This window comes from Mesocricetus auratus, unplaced genomic scaffold, assembly GCF_017639785.1.
Source record: "Mesocricetus auratus isolate SY011 unplaced genomic scaffold, BCM_Maur_2.0 Super-Scaffold_100008, whole genome shotgun sequence".
NCBI lineage: Eukaryota > Metazoa > Chordata > Mammalia > Rodentia > Cricetidae > Mesocricetus > Mesocricetus auratus.
Window position 1 is genome coordinate 5,383,633 of NW_024429192.1, and position 19,133 is coordinate 5,402,765.

At 50.8% G+C, this 19,133-nt stretch overlaps 2 protein-coding genes across 2 annotated transcripts; both read left to right on the forward strand.

Annotated features, from left to right (window-relative positions):
* The first annotated feature begins 3,197 nt into the window (after positions 1-3,197).
* On the forward strand, positions 3,198-5,304 carry Smim34a (small integral membrane protein 34A). The gene is given in 3 exon segments (XM_040750353.1): positions 3,198-3,228; positions 4,920-5,273; positions 5,276-5,304. Coding segments are annotated over 3 exon segments (414 nt in total).
* A 7,936-nt stretch (positions 5,305-13,240) lies between these two features.
* Positions 13,241-14,264, forward strand: Fam243a (family with sequence similarity 243 member A). The gene has a single exon (XM_005073884.3). The coding sequence runs from the start codon at positions 13,254-13,256 to the stop codon at positions 14,073-14,075; it is 822 nt and encodes a 273-aa protein (XP_005073941.2). The 5' UTR covers positions 13,241-13,253; the 3' UTR covers positions 14,076-14,264.
* The last annotated feature ends 4,869 nt before the right edge of the window (positions 14,265-19,133 follow it).

The following is a 19,133-nucleotide window of genomic DNA, read 5'->3' on the forward strand; positions in this document are numbered from 1 at the left end:
ATTGATCCAAGAAGACACCTGGCACCGACTCTGGCCTTCACATGTGTACACATGGGTACACATTCATCATACACATGCATATACATACATACGCATGCATATATATACATATACATGTATATACATAAATGCACATGCCTATACATACATACATATACATGCATACACATGCATACACCACACCCCATACAGAAACAACAAAAAAGACTCTATGGGTCACAAATCCAAAAACATTTACGACCTTGCTCTTTATAGAAAATGCACGTGGTAAAGCCGTATTCTAGAGTCATCATGATTTATTTTACTATGTGTTTATGTAGCATCTGCCTCATGGCGGCTACGTGATGCATAGTTGGGGACAAACAAGGAAGCCATGATGAGAACTCCGCCCTGCTGAGGAAGGACCACATATGCTGTGGGGACACCAGACCTTGAGCAGAAACCCATTTCCCCTTTGGCCTGGGAGCAGGCAGCTGTGTAATGTTTACTGAAAACAATTCAGTGCTTTAAAGCTCTTGATAGGGCTCAGATAAGGGCTCACTCACTGAGATACCATGACTTTCACACCCCCTACGGCTAGATGCCTCTTCCTGTCCCCCCTGCGGTGTCTCCCCGCTTCTGGGGCGGGAGATTAAACCACCAGCCAGGAGGGTGAGAAGTCTGGAAAGAATTGTATGTAGATGGATGGCAGAAGTCCTTAAAAAGGGAAGCGATTTTTCTTGGAGAGACTTCTCCTGAGAGCTCTCTCCTAAGCGGACTGGGGTCTCCTTCTAAGCTGACTTGGGAAGCATAAAGTTTTCTTAAAGCAACCGACTGGTCTCTGTGTCATCTATCCCGACCACCTTGCTACATTCTCAGATGCAGGCCGCACAGCAGGTGCGACAATATGCCACAATCCTTTGCAGAAGTTTTATCACCTAAGCGCAAATATCAGAATCTGGGTGGTGTTTATGTATGTGTGCACACCTGCTTGGGTTTGTTTGTTTGTTTTTGCAGTTGTTAAGCTATTTTTATTGTGAAAATTTTATTTGCAAGAAATTATTATTGCATGTCCATGTGTAAAATGCACACACACACACACACACATAATAATTATTTTGATAGAAAACATATCGTGACACCTGTATAGCTGCCTGTTGAAATTTTGTGGGCTGGCCGCATAGAGAATCCTATCACACAGCAATGGCCTGGCTGTTATAACACATTCTCACCACAAGGGGGCAGAGCATCTCTAGGTACCACCTAGCCCTGTAGTACAAGAATTCTGGTCCCAATTTATGGTTTCAGAAGGAGATTCCAGAACAAATTCCAAGGGACAGGAGCGAGGAGGACCTGAAGTTGTGGCTGAATAACTTTTTTGGGGGGGATGGGGCTGAAGTCAAGGCAACCCAGCATGCATGGTTTATTTTGCTGTCTCTTAATTCTCTTTCTGGGGACAGGCTGTAGCTTACACAGAACAGTCCTACAATAAAATGCAGACCAGGAACTCAGACAGAAGGCTGAGGGATTGGACTTCAAATGCGTAAAAGCAAGAATTTGCCACAGACACAGAAAATGGTGAATCCTTGCAAGGCTTAACATGCTCGTTACAAACTCTTTTTTTCCTGACTGAACGGGATTATATTACCACCCTTTGCCCAGTAATGCAGGGCAGGGCAGGAGTCATCCAGCTTGGAGTGGCCAGCCATTCTCAGAGAGAATGCCCAGCACCACAGGCTTCCCATGTACCCTGCGGAGGGCGGGGCCGCAGGCTTCCTAGGACCTGCATTTAAGAGAGAGAAGTCCTTTGACTTGGACCTCTCTAACAAGCCGCAGACAGGCTGTGCTGTCTCCTGTCGGCACAGGGGACTCACTCAGCCCCTCTGCTTGGCTAACGAAGAGAAATCTCTACTTGCAGTGGGCTAATTTTTCTTGGGGTTGCTCTGCGGTGCTTGGGGTGCAGCCTGGGCACATTGGGGCTGTGGGCTGTGGGACAGAGTCCTGTCATCCCCTGTCCCCTCCATGGCAACCTCTTGAATTTGCCTCCTGAGGGTCGAGGCCAAGACCAGCTCATGAACCGTGAGTAGCCGGAGGGCGGCTCTCGCTGCTGTCCTTTATTTCACGCCAGTAAATAACAGGTGTCCGGTGGCCACACCCCTGCCACGGGATGCATTAATCCTTTAAAATAAACCTAGTTTATTCTCACCCTAAACAGACAAAGCACACCGACTTCATCACCAATGTAGTTACTTTTGAATTGAGATTGGGCTCTTAGCTGGGTAGACTTTGCTCTGTACTTGAATGTATAACGGCATTCTAGCAGTTTCCAGAAAGTTCTACGAGTTTATGCATTCATTTTAAGTCTAAATTCTCTTGCGCTAATTAAAATGTACTGTATTCTTACCAGGTTGGTTTGCTATTTAAAAAAATAATAATAGTAATTGTGAGATTTTCTCCCTTGTGTTCCTTCAAGGTCTCAAACTATTCTACCAGCAGCGTAGAAATGCTTCCTAGAGCTGAGATTCTAATCTCATTGGTGCTGGGCTTTGACAAGTGTGGCTTGGAGATCTACATTTAAACAGTCCTTTATGTAAAATGAGTACGATTATGCACTCACCCTGCCAAAGAACCCTGATTTAAAACAGAACAAAACTCTGACGTCTTGCTTTAGAAGACAGCAGAGAGCAGCAAACGAAATGCCCAGTGGGCGGTTTGAGAGCTGTGTGGTGGACCCCGCAGACTGAGGCGAAACCAACACAGTCACTTGGGGAAATGTGGCTTCTCGAGTTCAACGGCAGCCGAGGTCTCAATTCTTCTCATCAGACAAAAGCACAGCAACGTCTTTGCTCAGAGCCAAGGAGACCAGAACAGGAAGCTTGCACTCTTTCCTTTTGGAAATTAATCTTTCTGTAACAAGTACACATTGCATGACACCTGGGTGTGCAACAGGGTGCACCATGGAAAGTCCATCTCCTACCCCAGCTCCCTTCTCTAGGGGCGACCATCGGTACTCATTTCTTTTCTTTTTTTTTTTTTTTTTTTTTTTTTGGTTTTTCGAGACAGGGTTTCTCTGTGGCTTTGGAGGCTGTCCTGGAACTAGCTCTTGTAGACCAGGCTGGCCTCGAACTCACAGAGATCCGCCTGCCTCTGCCTCCCAAGTGCTGGGATTAAAGGCGTGCGCCACCAACGCCCGGCGGTACTCATTTCTTTATATGGGCATGCTGCTGCGGCTTGGAGACGTGGTCATGGGTGCTGCTGGGAGCTAGTGGGACCTATCAGGAGGACATTAGGTCAGTGGAGGAGTGAGCTTGAAGGGGACTCTGGGAGTCCAGCGACCTCTTCTGTTTCTTGGCCACCATACAGAGAGGCCCCTCCTCCACCACACACCCCCCTCCGTGGTTTGCTGCTCTGTCACAGACAGAAGCCACAGCACCAAGTGACCTGGGGAGAAACCTCTGGAACTGAGACTTAATGATCTTCCCTTTTCATAAATTCATTCACCTCAGGTATCTGCCGCAGGGAAGGGAACCTAGCTAAGTTTATGCACTCAGAAGGTGAGGGCAAATCAAAACACCAAAACTAGTGTTTACACTAGTCTGCTTCAGGTTAGTTTTCACTGATTGACGTTTAGATCTAAACACCTTTTCATGGCTCCTCTGCGTGGAAATCCCACACGGATTCCACCTCACTTGGTGGCTGTCGTGGCTCATCTCAGTTATGCGGCGTTCCTTGCTGTCCCTGGAGGACTGACTCCAGGGTTCCCACAGACAAGAGAATCTATGAATGCTTAAGTCATTTACATGAAACGATTCACAATTTGAAAATGCCCCGTGCGTATTCTCCGTGTGTTCCAATCACCTTTACGTGACCTCTGGTGTAGCCACTTGTAAATGCTATGCACACAGTTGTCGCGGTGTCCTGTTTAGGGAATAACAGGAGGAGAAAGGCGTTTAGGCGTTCAGGACAAGCTCAGTGTTGTCTTTGCGAACACTTCCTATCCATGGCTAGTTGAATCTGTGGATGTGGGACCCACCAACCTGGGGACCTGATTCTGTAGTTCAAACCCATGCTACAGTATCTTTGGACAACTTGCTCGGGACAAGTGGCAGGGGCAAAGGTTAGTGCATATTCAGTGTCCACAGAGCCTGCCACGAGACCCTCTCTGTTGATGGGACAGATTTACACTTGACAACAGGGTCCCATTGCCCCATACACTATCCACACAGTGAGTTCAGCACACATTGGCAAACCAGTAGATGAGAAAACGTCTCCCATTTCTAATTCACACTTTCCTCACGTTGACACTTTGTATTGAAGGTCCTTTGTCTTTTTCCTGTGATCCGACTGCATTTTTTTTTCTACTGAGATCTTAGATTGTTTTTGGGACTGAGTCCTTTTGGGACTGAAGGCTAGTGAGAATATCAGCAGTTTTTACACAGTTTGCCATTTGTATTTTTAAAGCTTTTATTTTTTAGATGATGTGTTTTAGATGATGTGTTGATGCGTGTGTCTCTGTACATGTGCGGAGGTGCCCGTGGAGGCCGGAAGGGGGCCTGGGATCCCTGCGGCTGGAGTCCTGGGCAGTTGTGAGCCACCTAACATGGGCCCTGGGAACCGAACTCAGATCCCCTGCAAGAGCAGTGCACACACTAACCCACAAGCCATCTCTTTGGTCTCCCAGATTTTGGTTTTCTGGCAAGCAAACACATATAAACAATCTCAAGTGTGGTTAGATTTGATGATGTTATATTCAAAAAATTGCGTTTTGAACTGTTGATTTTGGAAAGAATGTGGCATACATGTTGGTAGGTTCTTACCCATTGCACACAGAAAGCCCCATACACTGTTCTGGGCAGGTACCTGCCATAGTTTTGGATATGGGCCTACACTCTTAGCCCAGGAAGCTCTGTCTCATCTGGGCCTTCCTCTCTGTTTCACAGTGATCAAGTGGAAACCCCAGGAAACCTTCAACCAGATCCAGTCCAGCCCCCTCCTGTGCGACCCTGTGGAGGAGAGGAATAGCACCAATCCCACAAGGACTCCGAGGCTGCCGGATGCGACCAGCGCCGCCTGGTACATCATTGCCATCATCGGCATCTACGGTGTGATCTTCATCTTCCGGCTGGCCAGCAACATCCTCAGGAGAGATGAGAGGTCCTTGGAGGACGCTTATTATTCAAATTTAACCTCTGAGCTCAAGAGGAAAGGGTTTCAGAGCAAGTGCTCCCTCGTCATCAGCAATCCAGCTACCCTTCAGCCTCAAGGCGGCTTGGAACCGAAGGGTGAGGACCACAGGTTCACATAGGGACCCATTTAGTCCCTTGAAAGTCAAGGCCAGAAGACCACCATTGCGAAGCCTCAGCTGTTTTGCAGGTGGAGCAGTTTGGGGCCTGCCTGGGATCTTGAGAAAGGAACTGAACCCTGGATTAGGGCAGGGTGAGCATCTCTGGCCATGGACACTTGTGAGTGTGGACAGCCACCGGCAGCTGATTCTCAGGGTTCTCTGGTGTGATAAGAAGAAACATCAGAAGCCATAGTTCGGAGGGGCACTGGGGTTTTCAGGATACTCCTGAGGACTAAGGGATGGCTTCTCATCATGGAAGAAGGCTGGACTTGGATTCAAATGCTTGGGACTGACTTTCACCTTCTAGGCATGGCAGACGATCACCTGGAACACATGGGAGCTGGGATTATCACCCAAAGTGACTTTGTTTTAAAGACTGAATTTAGGAACAAAGTTGTTCATAGCAGAAGCTAAGGATTCTTCAGTTTCTCTGAAAGAGTCTCGTGCACCGAACAAAGCACTCGTTTTACTCAGGAGCCCCAGACTCTGGTCTGGGCATGTTTAACCCAGTTTTGACTTCTGAGAACATATTACCGGGCTTCTCTGAAACTTAGTTTCCAGGTCACCTGAGGGGAACGGTGCCAGGGCTGCCAGCTGTACCTCGTAGGTAAGCTCTACTGAGGGCCTGCATGGGATTGTGTTTTGAAATGCAAAGTGCACCAACAGAGGCGTGTGGTGGTGGTGGTGACGGTGGTGACGGTGATGGCGGTGGTGGTGACGGTGGTGATGGTGGTGATGGTGGTGGTGGTGGTGGTGATGGTGGTGACGGTGATGGTGGTGGTGGTGACGGTGGTGATGGTGGTGATGGTGGTGGTGGTGGTGGTGATGGTGGTGACAGTGATGGCGGTGGTGGTGACGGTGATGGCGGTGGTGACGGTGGCGGTGGTGACCGAGTGGGCACAGAGAATGCCGCTGGTTGGTGGTAGCAGCGATAGCAATGACAGGGTTGATAGCTTCAGTACTTGGTGTTTTTCAGAGTTTGGTAAGTCACCCTTGTGCTTTTTGAATTAAGTTTCCATCAGTACTCAAATGTACTTAATTGTTGTATTTCCACACGTCATTATACTGCATTCTTGTTGATGCTTCCTGAGCTCCTGCTCTTCTCTTGCTATATCTGCCTACACAGACTCATAATTCAATCAGCCTCTATGCAGATCTCTATCTACCTATCTATCTATGTATCTATCTATCTATCCATCTATGTAAATATTTCTGTGGTATGTTTATACCTACCTACACACATACCTATATAAATATATATATAATTCAATCTATCTCTACAAAGATGTCTCTATATACATATATATATTTATACACACATATGTAAATATATCTGTGGTGTATTTGTACCTACACACACACACACACACACACAGGTTCTCAGAGGATCAGTGGGAAGCACCAATCCTGGCCAGTAGTTAAGGGTATGATGGAAGGAAGGATTGTGGAGGTTTCTCTCCAAGAGCCTCTAAGGACCTTGGCACTAAATGAATACCTACAGAGCCAGGAGCCAGAGCAGATCGCATGTATAAGCAACCACCCTCTCTCGGTTTTGTGTAGTTCAGAGCACATGGTTGCCCCTGACAGCCAGACTCCCAGCCTGGCAGGGGCAACACCAGCATGGAACACACAGAGACTCTTGTACAGGATATGACCCTGACAGGAAAGCATGAATGAGATGTCTAGTAACAAATCACAACAGAATTGAGGAAACTGATTGAGGCACCATAGGACAGGTCAGAGAAAGACACACACACGTCATGCAGCATCCACATTCACACTGTAAGTAGACCCTCCTGAAAATCCAACACAGCGAGAGCAGTCAGCAACGGTCGTTTGTGGAGCCTGCCATTCCTCGTGCACACAAAGTCTGGAGCTCTTAGGAGAATATTAGCACTGTCACTGTCCTTTGTCAGAAGGGTGCTGTCCGAGTCACAGTGGCAGCCCTCCTGGCTTGGAAAAGGCCATCGTCACCTTCCACACAAGTGGCCATCACTCTGTTCAGGCGTGGACCAGTCTTCTCAGTACACAGGCAGCAGGGAGCCAGCCTCCTCCTCTCCAGGCCAAACTTAGACACACACTCCACACGGAGCACCCTGAAAAGCTTAATCGGCAGAGACACAAAAAGCAGAGGCCCACGCTCTGCCTTACACTAAGGCCAGACAAGATTTCTGTCAGGGGTGAAGTTGATCTGTCCCCGGAGGGGCAGGGCAAAGGCTGGCCCCTCTCAGAACATGAGTCCCCACGGGGTCCAAGAAAGAACTCCAAGGTTTACAAGCACTGGGAGGACACCGGCCATCTTGCTTAGTCCTGCACAGCTGTGACAGAAACACCTGGAAGGAGTAACTCCGGGGAGAAAAGATTAACTTGAGATCCAGTTGCAGAGGGTTTGGCCAGCCAGAGCTGCTTGCTTCTAAGCGCTTGGACAGAATGCTGTGGTGGCTGGAGCCTGTGATGCCCACCCCCACCCGCCCCACTGCTGGAGTCTGTGAGGAGGGCTCATCTTAGCATCATGACAGTAGGATGCAGAGAGAGAGAGAGAGAGAGAGAGAGAGAGAGAGAGAGAGAGAGAGAGAGAGAGAGAGAGAGAGAGAAGGGGTAGAACCTTCAGAGGCTCATCTCCTGGAACCTACTTCCTCCAACCATGCTCAACTCCCATTTTTACACTATGTCCAAAAATGTGCCATCATCTAGGGACAACATTTACAAACTGTGAGTCTGTGGAGGGAACACTTTACACACAAACCACAACACAGACACCTTGGACCCCACAGTGGGCCACGATGGAGTATGTTGTTGGTCTAAGCCTAGGGTTGGCAGGGATGCTTCTAACACGAGGGCTATTAAGTCTGTGTTGGCAACCATTAGACCTTTAAGAAAGGGATGTGGCTTGAAGGCCCTTACACAGTGCTGGTGCATTTACACACACCAGCCTTGACCACCCTCCCGCAGACCCCACAAAGGAGGTTCCAGGAAGCTGAGGCCAGAGAAGCTAAGAGCCTTGTCTACTGTCACACAGCCAACAGAAGTCTCGGGGCTACGTCTGTCAGATTTTGACGCCTCGTGATGTTTCTGTTACGTCTGCCCTAGTTTTGCTTTGTTAGAGTGATGAACACCATGACCAACGCAACTGGGAGAGGAAAGGTCTCTTTGAGCTCACACTTCCAGGCCACAGTCTGTCACTGAGGGAAGCCAGGGTGGGAACTCAAGAGGGGACGAAGCAGAGACCACGGACGGACGAACGGAAGGACGGACAGACAGACAGACAGACACTGCTTGCAGGCCCGCTCCCTGGTTCACACTCCTCTAGCTTTCTCACACAGCCAAGGCCCCGCCTTTCTGGCAGGTGCGGCCCACAGTGGGCTGGACCCTTCCATGTCAACTGTCAATCAAGATGACCCCTCACAGCCCTGGACACTCCCTCAGAGGACTCTAGGCCTGTGCTTGAAAGCAAAAGCTAATTAGGATGCACTTTCATCTCCCAAACTGCTCCCCTTACAGGTAGGGAGTAGGGCGAGACTGGCGGGTAGTCCAGAGCTCAGGGCAGGGGTTGGGTTAGAAGAGCTATGTCTGTCCCATTCTGTCCCTTCTGGTCTGAGCTCTCACCGGGAAGGCCAAGGAATGACTGCGGCATTTTTTTACGTTTGCTGGTCAGTAATTGTGTGGCCAAGAAAAGCCAACTCTGCCTGTAGAGATGGCTGCACACAGCTCAGGTTACTTCTTTGTGATGCCATGGGAACACAGCAGGGGGCACCCAGGGCGCTGGGACCAGAGCTTGGGCGTGCTGGAGCGGGTGAAACACCAACCCCCCTCCCGCACCTCACCCTACACTTGGGAAGCCCAGAGACCCAAACAAGTAACAGATCTGGTAGCTACCACAAGCTTCAATCAGACTAGAGTTTCTCAAAGCACATTCCATGGAGGTTCCTTGGGGCAACTGTGAGCACTGGGGGAAACTAAGTCACATTCTTTATCTTTTTATTTATAAGAAACCAGGCCACCTCTGTATTTGAATGTCTACATATCCATTTGAATGAGGAAAAACCTTGTTTCTTTCTAAACTAACCTGAGTGCCAGGAACTGTAGCCGTCCGCTCCCAAGAGTCCCTGTCGATCCCTGAGAAGACCTTCTTCTAAGATGGTGGGGCTTCTAGTCTTAAGGTCACTTGGAGGACGGTGTGATCTCAGGCTAGGGACAGAGTGTGCCCAGAATGTCTAGTCCCAGGAGTCTGGCTGGGGATGCAGCTCCTGGCAGAGCCTGGGGGAACTCTCTGTTCCTCGGTATGCACCAACAGGTTAAGGCACTCATAGTCACACATGTGCCTACACGCATGCTCATAGGCACACACATGCACACATTTATGTGTGCTCATAGGCACATACATGCACACATTTATGTGTGCGTGCATGTGTATAATTGCCTCCACACGCATAGCCATGTACTCACATATGTAAATACATCCTTGCAAACATGCATTCACACACATATCTACATCCATTTATCATTTACATCACACACATCCTTACACACACGAACGCTCCCATGTCCTTATTGGCTCATAAGAGAGAGAGAGATCGAATCTTGGGTGGATGAGTCTGAGCTGCCGCTAGGTCCAGGTCTCCCGCTCTCTGTGTAACATCAGGGAGTGGTCCTGAAGATACAAAGAGGCTCCTGGTCCTGGTCAGTGATCCTCAGTCTGGAAAGCACGCTTTTTACACAGCTTTAGGGATTTCTTTCTAAAATGTCCTCTGAAGAAAAGGAAATGATGGCGGAGTCCTCTCTCGGTCGAGGAAGGAAGGGAATGTGCTTGGCCTCTCCCTGTTTGCTTTGTAAGCGGGGTGATGGTGTTTATTTCCACAACATGGGCCACAGGAACTGATTGATAGGTAGTAGGTAAAGGGGAGGAGCCACTCCCAGTGCTAATGTGCTCAGAAACTGTCTCCAGTCACTAACAGCGGGGCCTGCATGGTGACCTCACATGGCACAGCCGATTCTCACTGGAACTATCACCCCAAGAGCATATTTGGGGAGACTGGAGACTGGAAGTGTCCAGAAGTCAGACAGACAGACAGATAGACAGACAGACAGGCAGGCAGGACTCTGGTGTACTGAGGTTTAATTTGGTTTGTTCTCAGGACCTCTTCCTCCTTGTCAAGAGCCAGACATGCAAGGGATAGGATAATGCCACCGAGGGAGCCGGCGAGGGCAGATGTCCTCTGGTCTGCCATCGGAAGAGGCTCTTGGTTAGGAAGCCTGCAAGGTGCTTGGGTCAACTGTCCCCGAAAGGTGCCTTGTAGGGGCTGTGGCTATGGGCCTGGATGAGCTTTAGCTCATTTTAAAATGTGTGTACTTGCACACACAGAAAACACATCCTGTATTGTCTTCCTCACTTCTAACAAGTTCGCACATCCATAACTTCTAATAAGAGAAACAAGAGAGTGTGTCAAAACGGATACCACCGTTGCACTCAACAGATACTGCCCTGTTGGGTCCCTTCAGGCAGGAGAGGGAACAGGGGGACTATGGGGCCACCTCAGCAGGCTCTGCTCACATGGTTGGAATCTGATTCAACTCTGATTGAAAAGGAATGTCTCCAGAGAAAATGGCCACAAGACAGCTACAAACCGAAAGCTGCTGCCTGTGGCCTCTGGGTGTGTGTGGGTGGTGTGTGTGTGTGGGTGGTGTGTGTGTGTGTGTGTGTGAGGTGGGGTGTGTGTGTGTGAGTGTGTGTGTGTGTGAGGTGGGGTGTGTGTGTGGGTGGTGTGTGTGTGTGTGAGGTGGGGTGTGTGTGTGTGGGTGGTGTGTGTGGGTGGGTGGTGTGTGTGTGTGTGTGTGAGGTGGGGTGTGGGTGTGTGAGTGTGTGTGTGTGTGTGTGAGGTGGGGTGTGTGTGTATGTGAGGTGGGGTGTGTGTGTGTGAGTGTGTGTGTGTGTGAGGTGGGGTGTGTGTGTGTGGGTGGGTGTGTGTGAGGTGGGGTGTGTGTGTGTGTGTGGGTGTGTGTGTGTGTGTGAGGTGGGGTGTGTGGGTGTGTGTGTGTGTGAGGTGGGGTGTGTGTGTGTGTGGGGGTGGGTGTGTGTGTGAGGTGGGGTGTGTGTGTGTGTGTGGTGTGTGTGTGTGTGAGGTGGGGTGTGTGTGTGTGTGTGTGAGGTGGGGTGTGTGTGTGAGTGTGTGTGTATATGTGTGTGTGAGGTGGGGTGTGTGTGTGTATGTGTGTGTGTGAGTGTGTGTGTGAGGTGGGGTGTGTGTGTGAGGTGGGGTGTGTGTGTATGTGTGTGTGTGTGTGTGTGTGGTGGGTGGGTGTGTGGGTGTGAGGTGGTGTGTGTGTGTGTGTGTGAGGTGGGGTGTGTGTCTGTGTGTGTGTGTGTGTGTGAGGTGGGGTGTGTGTGTGTGTGGGGGGGTGTGTGTGTGAGGTGGGGTGTGTGTGTGTATGTGAGGTGGGGTGTGTGTGTGTGTATGTGAGGTGGGGTGTGTGTGTGTGTGTGAGGTGGGTGTGTGTGTGTGTGAGGTGGGGTGTGTGTCTGTGTGTGTGTGTGTGTGTGAGGTGGGGTGGGTGTGTGTGTGGGTGTGTGTGTGTGTGTGAGGTGGGGTGTGTGTGTGTATGTGAGGTGGGGTGTGTGTGTGTGTATGTGAGGTGGGGTGTGTGTGTGTGTGAGGTGGGGTGTGTGTGTGGGTGTGTGAGGTGGGGTGGGTGTGTGTGTGTGTGTGTGAGGTGGGGTGTGTGTGTGTGAGTGTGTGTGTGTGAGGTGGTGTGTGTGTGGGGTGTGTGTGTGTGTGTGTGTGTGAGGTGGTGTGTGTGTGTGTGTGTGTATGTGAGGTGGGGTGTGTGTGTGTATGTGAGGTGGGGTGTGTGTGTGTGTGTGAGGTGGGGTGTGTGTGTGTGTGGTGTGTGTGTGTGTGGGTGTGTGTGAGGTGGTGTGTGGTGTGTGTGTGTCTGTGTGTGTGTGTGTGTCTGTGTGTGTGTGTGTGTGTGTGTGAGGTGGGGTGTGTGTGTGTGTGTGTGAGGTGGGGGTGTCTGGCAACCACACTTCATGTGAGCTTGGCTATGGTGACAGCCTGGGTTTGCCTGAGCCCCAAAACCACCCTGGTGGACCCGGGTCAGGGAGGAGGAGATTACCGTTCAGTCGACAGAGAAGCGAATGACCAGACAAGTCATGCTGCCCACACTGTCGTCTGGAGGGCCACTTAGCTCGTTTATCAGCCACCGCTGGCTTTGACTGAAGGACAAGAAAATACAAAGGAAATTCAAAAGGCAGAGGGAAAGTGAGGCAAGCTGTCATTTCCCCCGAGTATAAAACTAAAGAGCTGCCGAGTGTGTGCGCGCAACTGTGATCCCAGAATTGAAACGGCTGATGCAGGAGGATTGCTAAAAGTAAAAGGCCAGCCTGGGCCAAATATGGGGCCACTCAGGGGTTACACAGCAAGACCTTGTCTCAAAAAGTTGTAACACATCAAAGGCTTTTCAGATAACACACTGAATCAGCACAAGTTTTGGCGGCCCCTGGGAGGAACCCACAGGCAGCTTGATTGCCATCCGGGAAAACAACCATAGACAGGCAGTTGGCACGATCCCCGCGTGCCCACGGGCACACGACACTCACCTCCCTGGACTCGTCATGGCTATCCCCAGGCACACGGTGCAACCAGCAAGTACCTTTGGATTGGATGGAGGCACACGATAATCCAAATGGAGAGGAGCCAGAAACTCGACCACCGTAAAAAGCCTACGCCAGAGTGATGCCCTTGTCCATGGTTAGTGTTCTGAGCGCGCGGTCAAGTGTGGGAAAGCCCTTTATGAGGTCATCATCCGTGATGCTTTGCGCTTGAGGCGTAGCTGCGGGCACCGCGGTGGGGAAACCCCTTTATGAGGTCATCATCCGTGATGCTTTGCGCTTGAGGCGTAGCTGCGGGCACCGAGGTGGGGAAACCCCTTTATGAGGTCATCCCTTCTCCTTCCAGAACTCCCCAGATGGGGAGGTGTAAGCCACTTGGGGAGCCCCATGGCTCGCTTAACAAACGCTCTCCTGAAGAGCATCGTTGTCCGAACTCAGTTTGACAGCGTCAGGAAGAAACAGTGCCTGCAGTATCTGAACACTCTGAGGACGCTGCAGTATGATGGGTATAAGACTGTGTATTTTGGGGAAACCGAGATCCCAGAAACGCTCATCACCGGGGAAGATTTCAGCGACAGCTATTACATGCGCACCCCCACCTGGTGTCTTCTGCACGCCGGCGGCAGCCAGGGCTGGGTGCCTTGGAAATACCGGATGTTCTTGAGGGACGACCTGTGTATCAAACAGGAGGACAGCCCCTTCTTTGAGTTCTGTGACGTCGTGAAGAAGGCCTACGGGAAGTGCGCCATCGTGGTCAAAGGGCCAAGGCAGCAAGGCGAGACCAAGCCAAAGGCGGACAGGGAAGGGGAGGCCCAGGCCCATGTCCCGACAAGCATTAATTTAACAAGCATCGTGTGTTGCCCGGGAGTGGCCAAGTCCTACGGCCATGAACTAATCTCTCTGCCCTCCCCGTATACCTACCTGAACCCCTTAGACTCGGCCTGGTCGTCTATGAAATGGTTTATCATCAACAACAGGAAAGAGTTCTGTCTGCAGTCTGTGGACAACGTCTACACTTACCAGTACATACTGTTCAGCGACTTAGTTGGCAAAGGGATTGAGAAGGTCAGCCCGAGCAAGTGGAAGGCCCTAACCAACAAAGTTCGGAGGTGGGAGAACTACTATCTGGGGAAGCTTTCTTAGGGGCGTCTTCTCCACGGAGCCACTGCGGGCTGCGCGGCTAACTGTGGGGTGGGATTCTGGCCCCCATGCCACCACACACACCCTTCAGGAGTGACTCACAGGAATGCTGCCTGGACTGAGAGGTGCCTGGGGGGTGCTGCCAAAGTCCTGTGGCTGCCGGGCAGGGGTTCCATTAAAGCTTGATGACCACGGGGGTCTCGGCTCTCATCTTGTGTTCACGGGAGGAGGGGGAGACTCTAGCCCAGAGGACCGTAGAGGTTAAAGAGCAGGGTTAGAGGATGTGTGGTCAAAATTTAGGTCTAAGAAAAAAGAGAACCAAGTGTAGAGTTATTTAAAGAATTAAAACACCAAAAATAAGTACTAAGCCAGGAATCTTCAGCCAAAATAACCCGGGAGGATCCAGCTTGCCACGAGCAAGAGATGTGATCAGACGGTCTAGTAGATGCTGTTCCTCTGTGAGGGATGGTGGCTGAGCAGGTCACAGGTCAAACCCCACCATACATCCAAGGCAAGGGGGTGGTCCACAGAGGGGAGGCAGGGAGCCGCCACACATCCAATGGCATGAGTGGGGGGTGCTAATGGACCCACATATCCAGCCTGAAAGAACCCCCACATCCTATTCAGACTCAGTGCCTGCTGGGGGCCGGAATGATGGGTGGTTGGGTGTTTGCTACAGACAAAGCCTGGCCCCTGTGACACCCCCCACAAAGTCCATCCTTCCTTGTATGTGCTCAAGTGACAACTACAGCAGAAGTAATCACGCTGAGGCCAGCGTGGGAGAGTACGGAAGGGCACGAGGCAGGAGCAAAGGGGGCTGAGGACTCTGCTCTTTGTGTTCAGGGTTGCCATCCCTAAAACACAAAAAGGAGCTCTAGAGACAGTCTGTTAAAAAAGAAAATGGCGTATGAGAACTCCCACCGGCTCCCAGCAGACTTAACGGCAGACGAAGCCGTGAAGCCAGGCTCTTGTCCGATGGAGGATGCTTCGTAGTCTTGGCCTGGCTTTATTCTTCCTAAACCTTCCTGTGCTATTCAGAGAGAGAGGCTGTGGGATGGAAAGAGGCGCCCCGTGCTCTCCGGTCATAAGTGATGGGTTCAGCAGTCTTTTCAAGTTGGGGGGGGGATCTTAACGTAAATCTTATCTAAGGGGTGTCACACCCCAAACCGCCAACCACTTGGGCCTGCAAAGTGCCACCTGTTGCAGATCCAGCTTTTACACCGTGATTCCGCTGACTGCTGCAACAAATGGCCGGGAATTTGGTGGCTGGAAGCAGAAACTTATTCTTTCCTGTCCTGGGTGTCGGGAGCCAGACATCAGGTCCTCCGATCTGAATCGAGCTATAAATAGCATGACCACACTGCCCGGGGCTCCGGGAAATCTGTCACATGCTCTCACGGTTCCTGATGGCTCGCCTGCCCTTGGCTAGTTGCCTTCTCTTCTGGGTCAAATCTCCCATCTCTGTACTTTGAGCCCATTTGACACTCTTTTCACAGCCTGATGTCCTTACCTGGACCACACACACACACACACACACACACACACACACACACGCACGCACGCACGCACGCACGCACGCACACGCACGCAAGGAGTCTTTTCCATATAAGGCACAGGCTTTAGGAAGCAGGACCTGAACGCCTCTCTGGGCACCCACTGCTGTGAAGCCATCAGTGGTGCCTTACTCTGCTCCCTAAAACCCACGCTTCCCTGTGACAGTTGGGCTGCCCAGCCAACTCTGTGTGGCACATTTGCGTGGCCCTTTCCCTTCTCCACATGCGCTCTGAGGCCTAACGTCCTTGAGAGCAGCCGGCATGACGAGCGTTTAGGCCTCCCTGGTCTCTTCCGCTGTCACTGTGCAGACACAAGTGTAGCACACCTGATTTGGGGGCTGTCAGTGGGGCTGCCCTTTATTGATTACATTGATCTCACGCTACCCGGAGTTCCAGGGTGAGAAAGTGCTGGAAAGAGCAGGAGATGGGTGACAGCTCCAGGAGAAGAACCTTGGACTCTGTTGTGTTTATGTCTAATATACACACCAATCCGCTTCAACATCACAGCGGCTGCAATGTGGGGACAGCTGTCTACACTTTACAGATGTGGAAATCTGGGGCACAGAGCAGATGTGTGAGCCGCTGTGTGCACAGAGCTAAGATTAAAATACAGCTCACAGTTAAGGCTCTATTACTCTGCCACGTTTACCACGTCACTGCCCACAATGCCTCATTTAGCACGCCACTACCCACAATGCCTCTTTTACCACGTCACACTTAATGTCTGAGGCGACCCGCGGGGCAGCTGCGGTTACTCTTCCCTTTGACAGACAAGGAAGCTGAGAGGTGAACAAAGTCCCTAACGCAGTCAGTTCACAAGGACAGCTACCAGGCCTCACTTGGTTCCTCCCTCATCTACACCCTGCAAGAAAATCCACAGGGGCCACCCAGGGCCAGCTACACACCACACCAAAAACGGATTCCAACACAAAATCGAGGGGGAGGCACAGGACACCTTAGGAAGTCACATGTTTGCAGTACAAAATAACAAACAGACAAGAAATCAACAGTTGCATATCCTTTGGGTATTAGATGACCCAGCTTAGAGAGGGGGAGTGTTTCTCATCTAGAAGTGAAATGATTCGGTATGGCGGGTTGGCCCTCGCTTTGAGCTCTGTTTGATGATTAGAAGAGCAAGCAGAAGAAAGTCCAACATAACCAGGGCCCTCAACGGGCCGCCTTGATGTGCAGTTTGGTATACGACACCAGATTCACAACCGTGAAATGTGTTTTTATGATACACTCAGGAACTAAAGCAGGGAACCAGAGCATACACCGACCTTGGGAACCAGGGCCCCTGTGGGAATCTTGAGACCTTTCACAAGCTGCTTTGCTTCCCTGAGGCCCAATCAGCTCATCAGGAAAATGGGCTGAGGGCCTTAAAATGGAATCACACATGCGAAAACTGCCACATACACCTAGCCTTTACTCAGAGCTCAAAACGAAGCTGGTGTCATGGCTGAGGCCAAGTGATCATAGGTAAACTAATGTCTCCACCTTCATTTCCTTTCTGTTATTTGAAGAGCAAACTTTGTTCCCTGGCATTTGTGACCATCTGCGGTCGGCTATGGGAGTCACAGTTTGTCCTTGTGGAGACGGGACAGTGAGGCTGGAGGAGAACACAGCCCAGGGTGTCTCTGGGAAGAGCCCAGTGAGGGTAACAGAGGACAGCGCCACACTCCAGCACACACCGGAGCACACACACTAACACACTCCAGAGCACACACACACTAACACACACTCCAGCACACACCGGAGCACACACACTAACACTCCAGAGCACACACACACTAACACACACTCCAGCACACACCGGAGCACACACACTAACACACTCCAGAGCACACACACACTAACACACACTCCAGCACACACCGGAGCACACACACTAACACACTCCAGAGCACACACACACTAACACACACTCCAGCACACACCGGAGCACACACACTAACACTCCAGAGCACACACACACTAACACACACTCCAGCACACACCGGAGCACACACACTAACACACACACCAGAGCACACACTAACACACACTCCAGCACACACTAACACACACTCCAGAGCACACACCAGAGTGCACACACTAACACACACACCAGAGCACACACACACTAACACACACTCCAGCACACACACCAGAGCACGCACACTAACACACTCCAGAGCACACACACACTAACACACACTCCAGCACACACCGGAGCACACACACTAACACACTCCAGAGCACACACACACTAACACACACTCCAGCACACACCGGAGCACACACACTAACACACTCCAGAGCACACACACACTAACACACACTCCAGCACACACCGGAGCACACACTAACACACTCCAGAGCACACACACACTAACACACACTCCAGCACACACCGGAGCACACACACTAACACACTCCAGAGCACACACACACTAACACACACTCCAGCACACACCGGAGCACACACTAACACACTCCAGAGCACACACACACTAACACACACTCCAGCACACACCGGAGCACACACACTAACACACTCCAGAGCACACACACACTAACACACACTCCAGCACACACCGGAGCACACACTAACACACTCCAGAGCACACACACACTAACACACACTCCAGCACACACCGGAGCACACACACTAACACACTTCAGAGCACACACCAGAGCACACACACTAACACACACTCCAGCACACACACCAGAGCACGCACACACTAACACACACTCCAGCACACACACCAGAGCACACACACACTAACACACACTCCAGCACACACACCAGAGCACGCACACTAACACACTTCAGAGCACACACCAGAGCACACACACTAACACACACTCCAGCACACACGCCAGCACAGGGCTGAGCCACATCTCTGCAGACACGTGCCCTGGAGTGGCGTTTGTGGTGTTGGTAGTGCCAGTCTCTTCTGAGGGGTGGCTTGATGGACAAACCCACTCTCTCTGTCCTTTCTGCTTCCAACAGCTATTGCCCCACTGTCTCCCCACGGAGCAGAAGAGATGTCCAGAAGGATGGTGGACTAGATCATGGTGCTTTCTTAGAACCAGTGTGGATAAATGTGATAGTTTAGATATGAACCACCCCACCTGGTGTATCCTATGTATGTTAATACCTGTGTCCCCTCTGGGAAGCTGTGGGTCTGTCAGGGCCCATAAAAGTGGTTCCGTTTCATTTATGACCTAAGATCAGAGAGTTGGAGCCCAGTATTGCTCCTCCAAGGTTAAACCCACAGAATGTTTGGCCTAAAGTGTGGCTATTGCATGTCTTGCCTTGACAACAGGATATCTGCCCTAAAGCGTAGCAATGGATGTTATCACCTTGACAACAGGATATTTGGCTTAGGGTGTGGTTATTCCATGTTTTGGGTACTGAGCAGGTAATTACTCTTGCCTGTTCTTTGTATCTTGGTAAGGGAGTCTTCTGCCTTCCCCTCTTATGATTTGGGTATATAAGAACTTTGAATAATCAACTTGG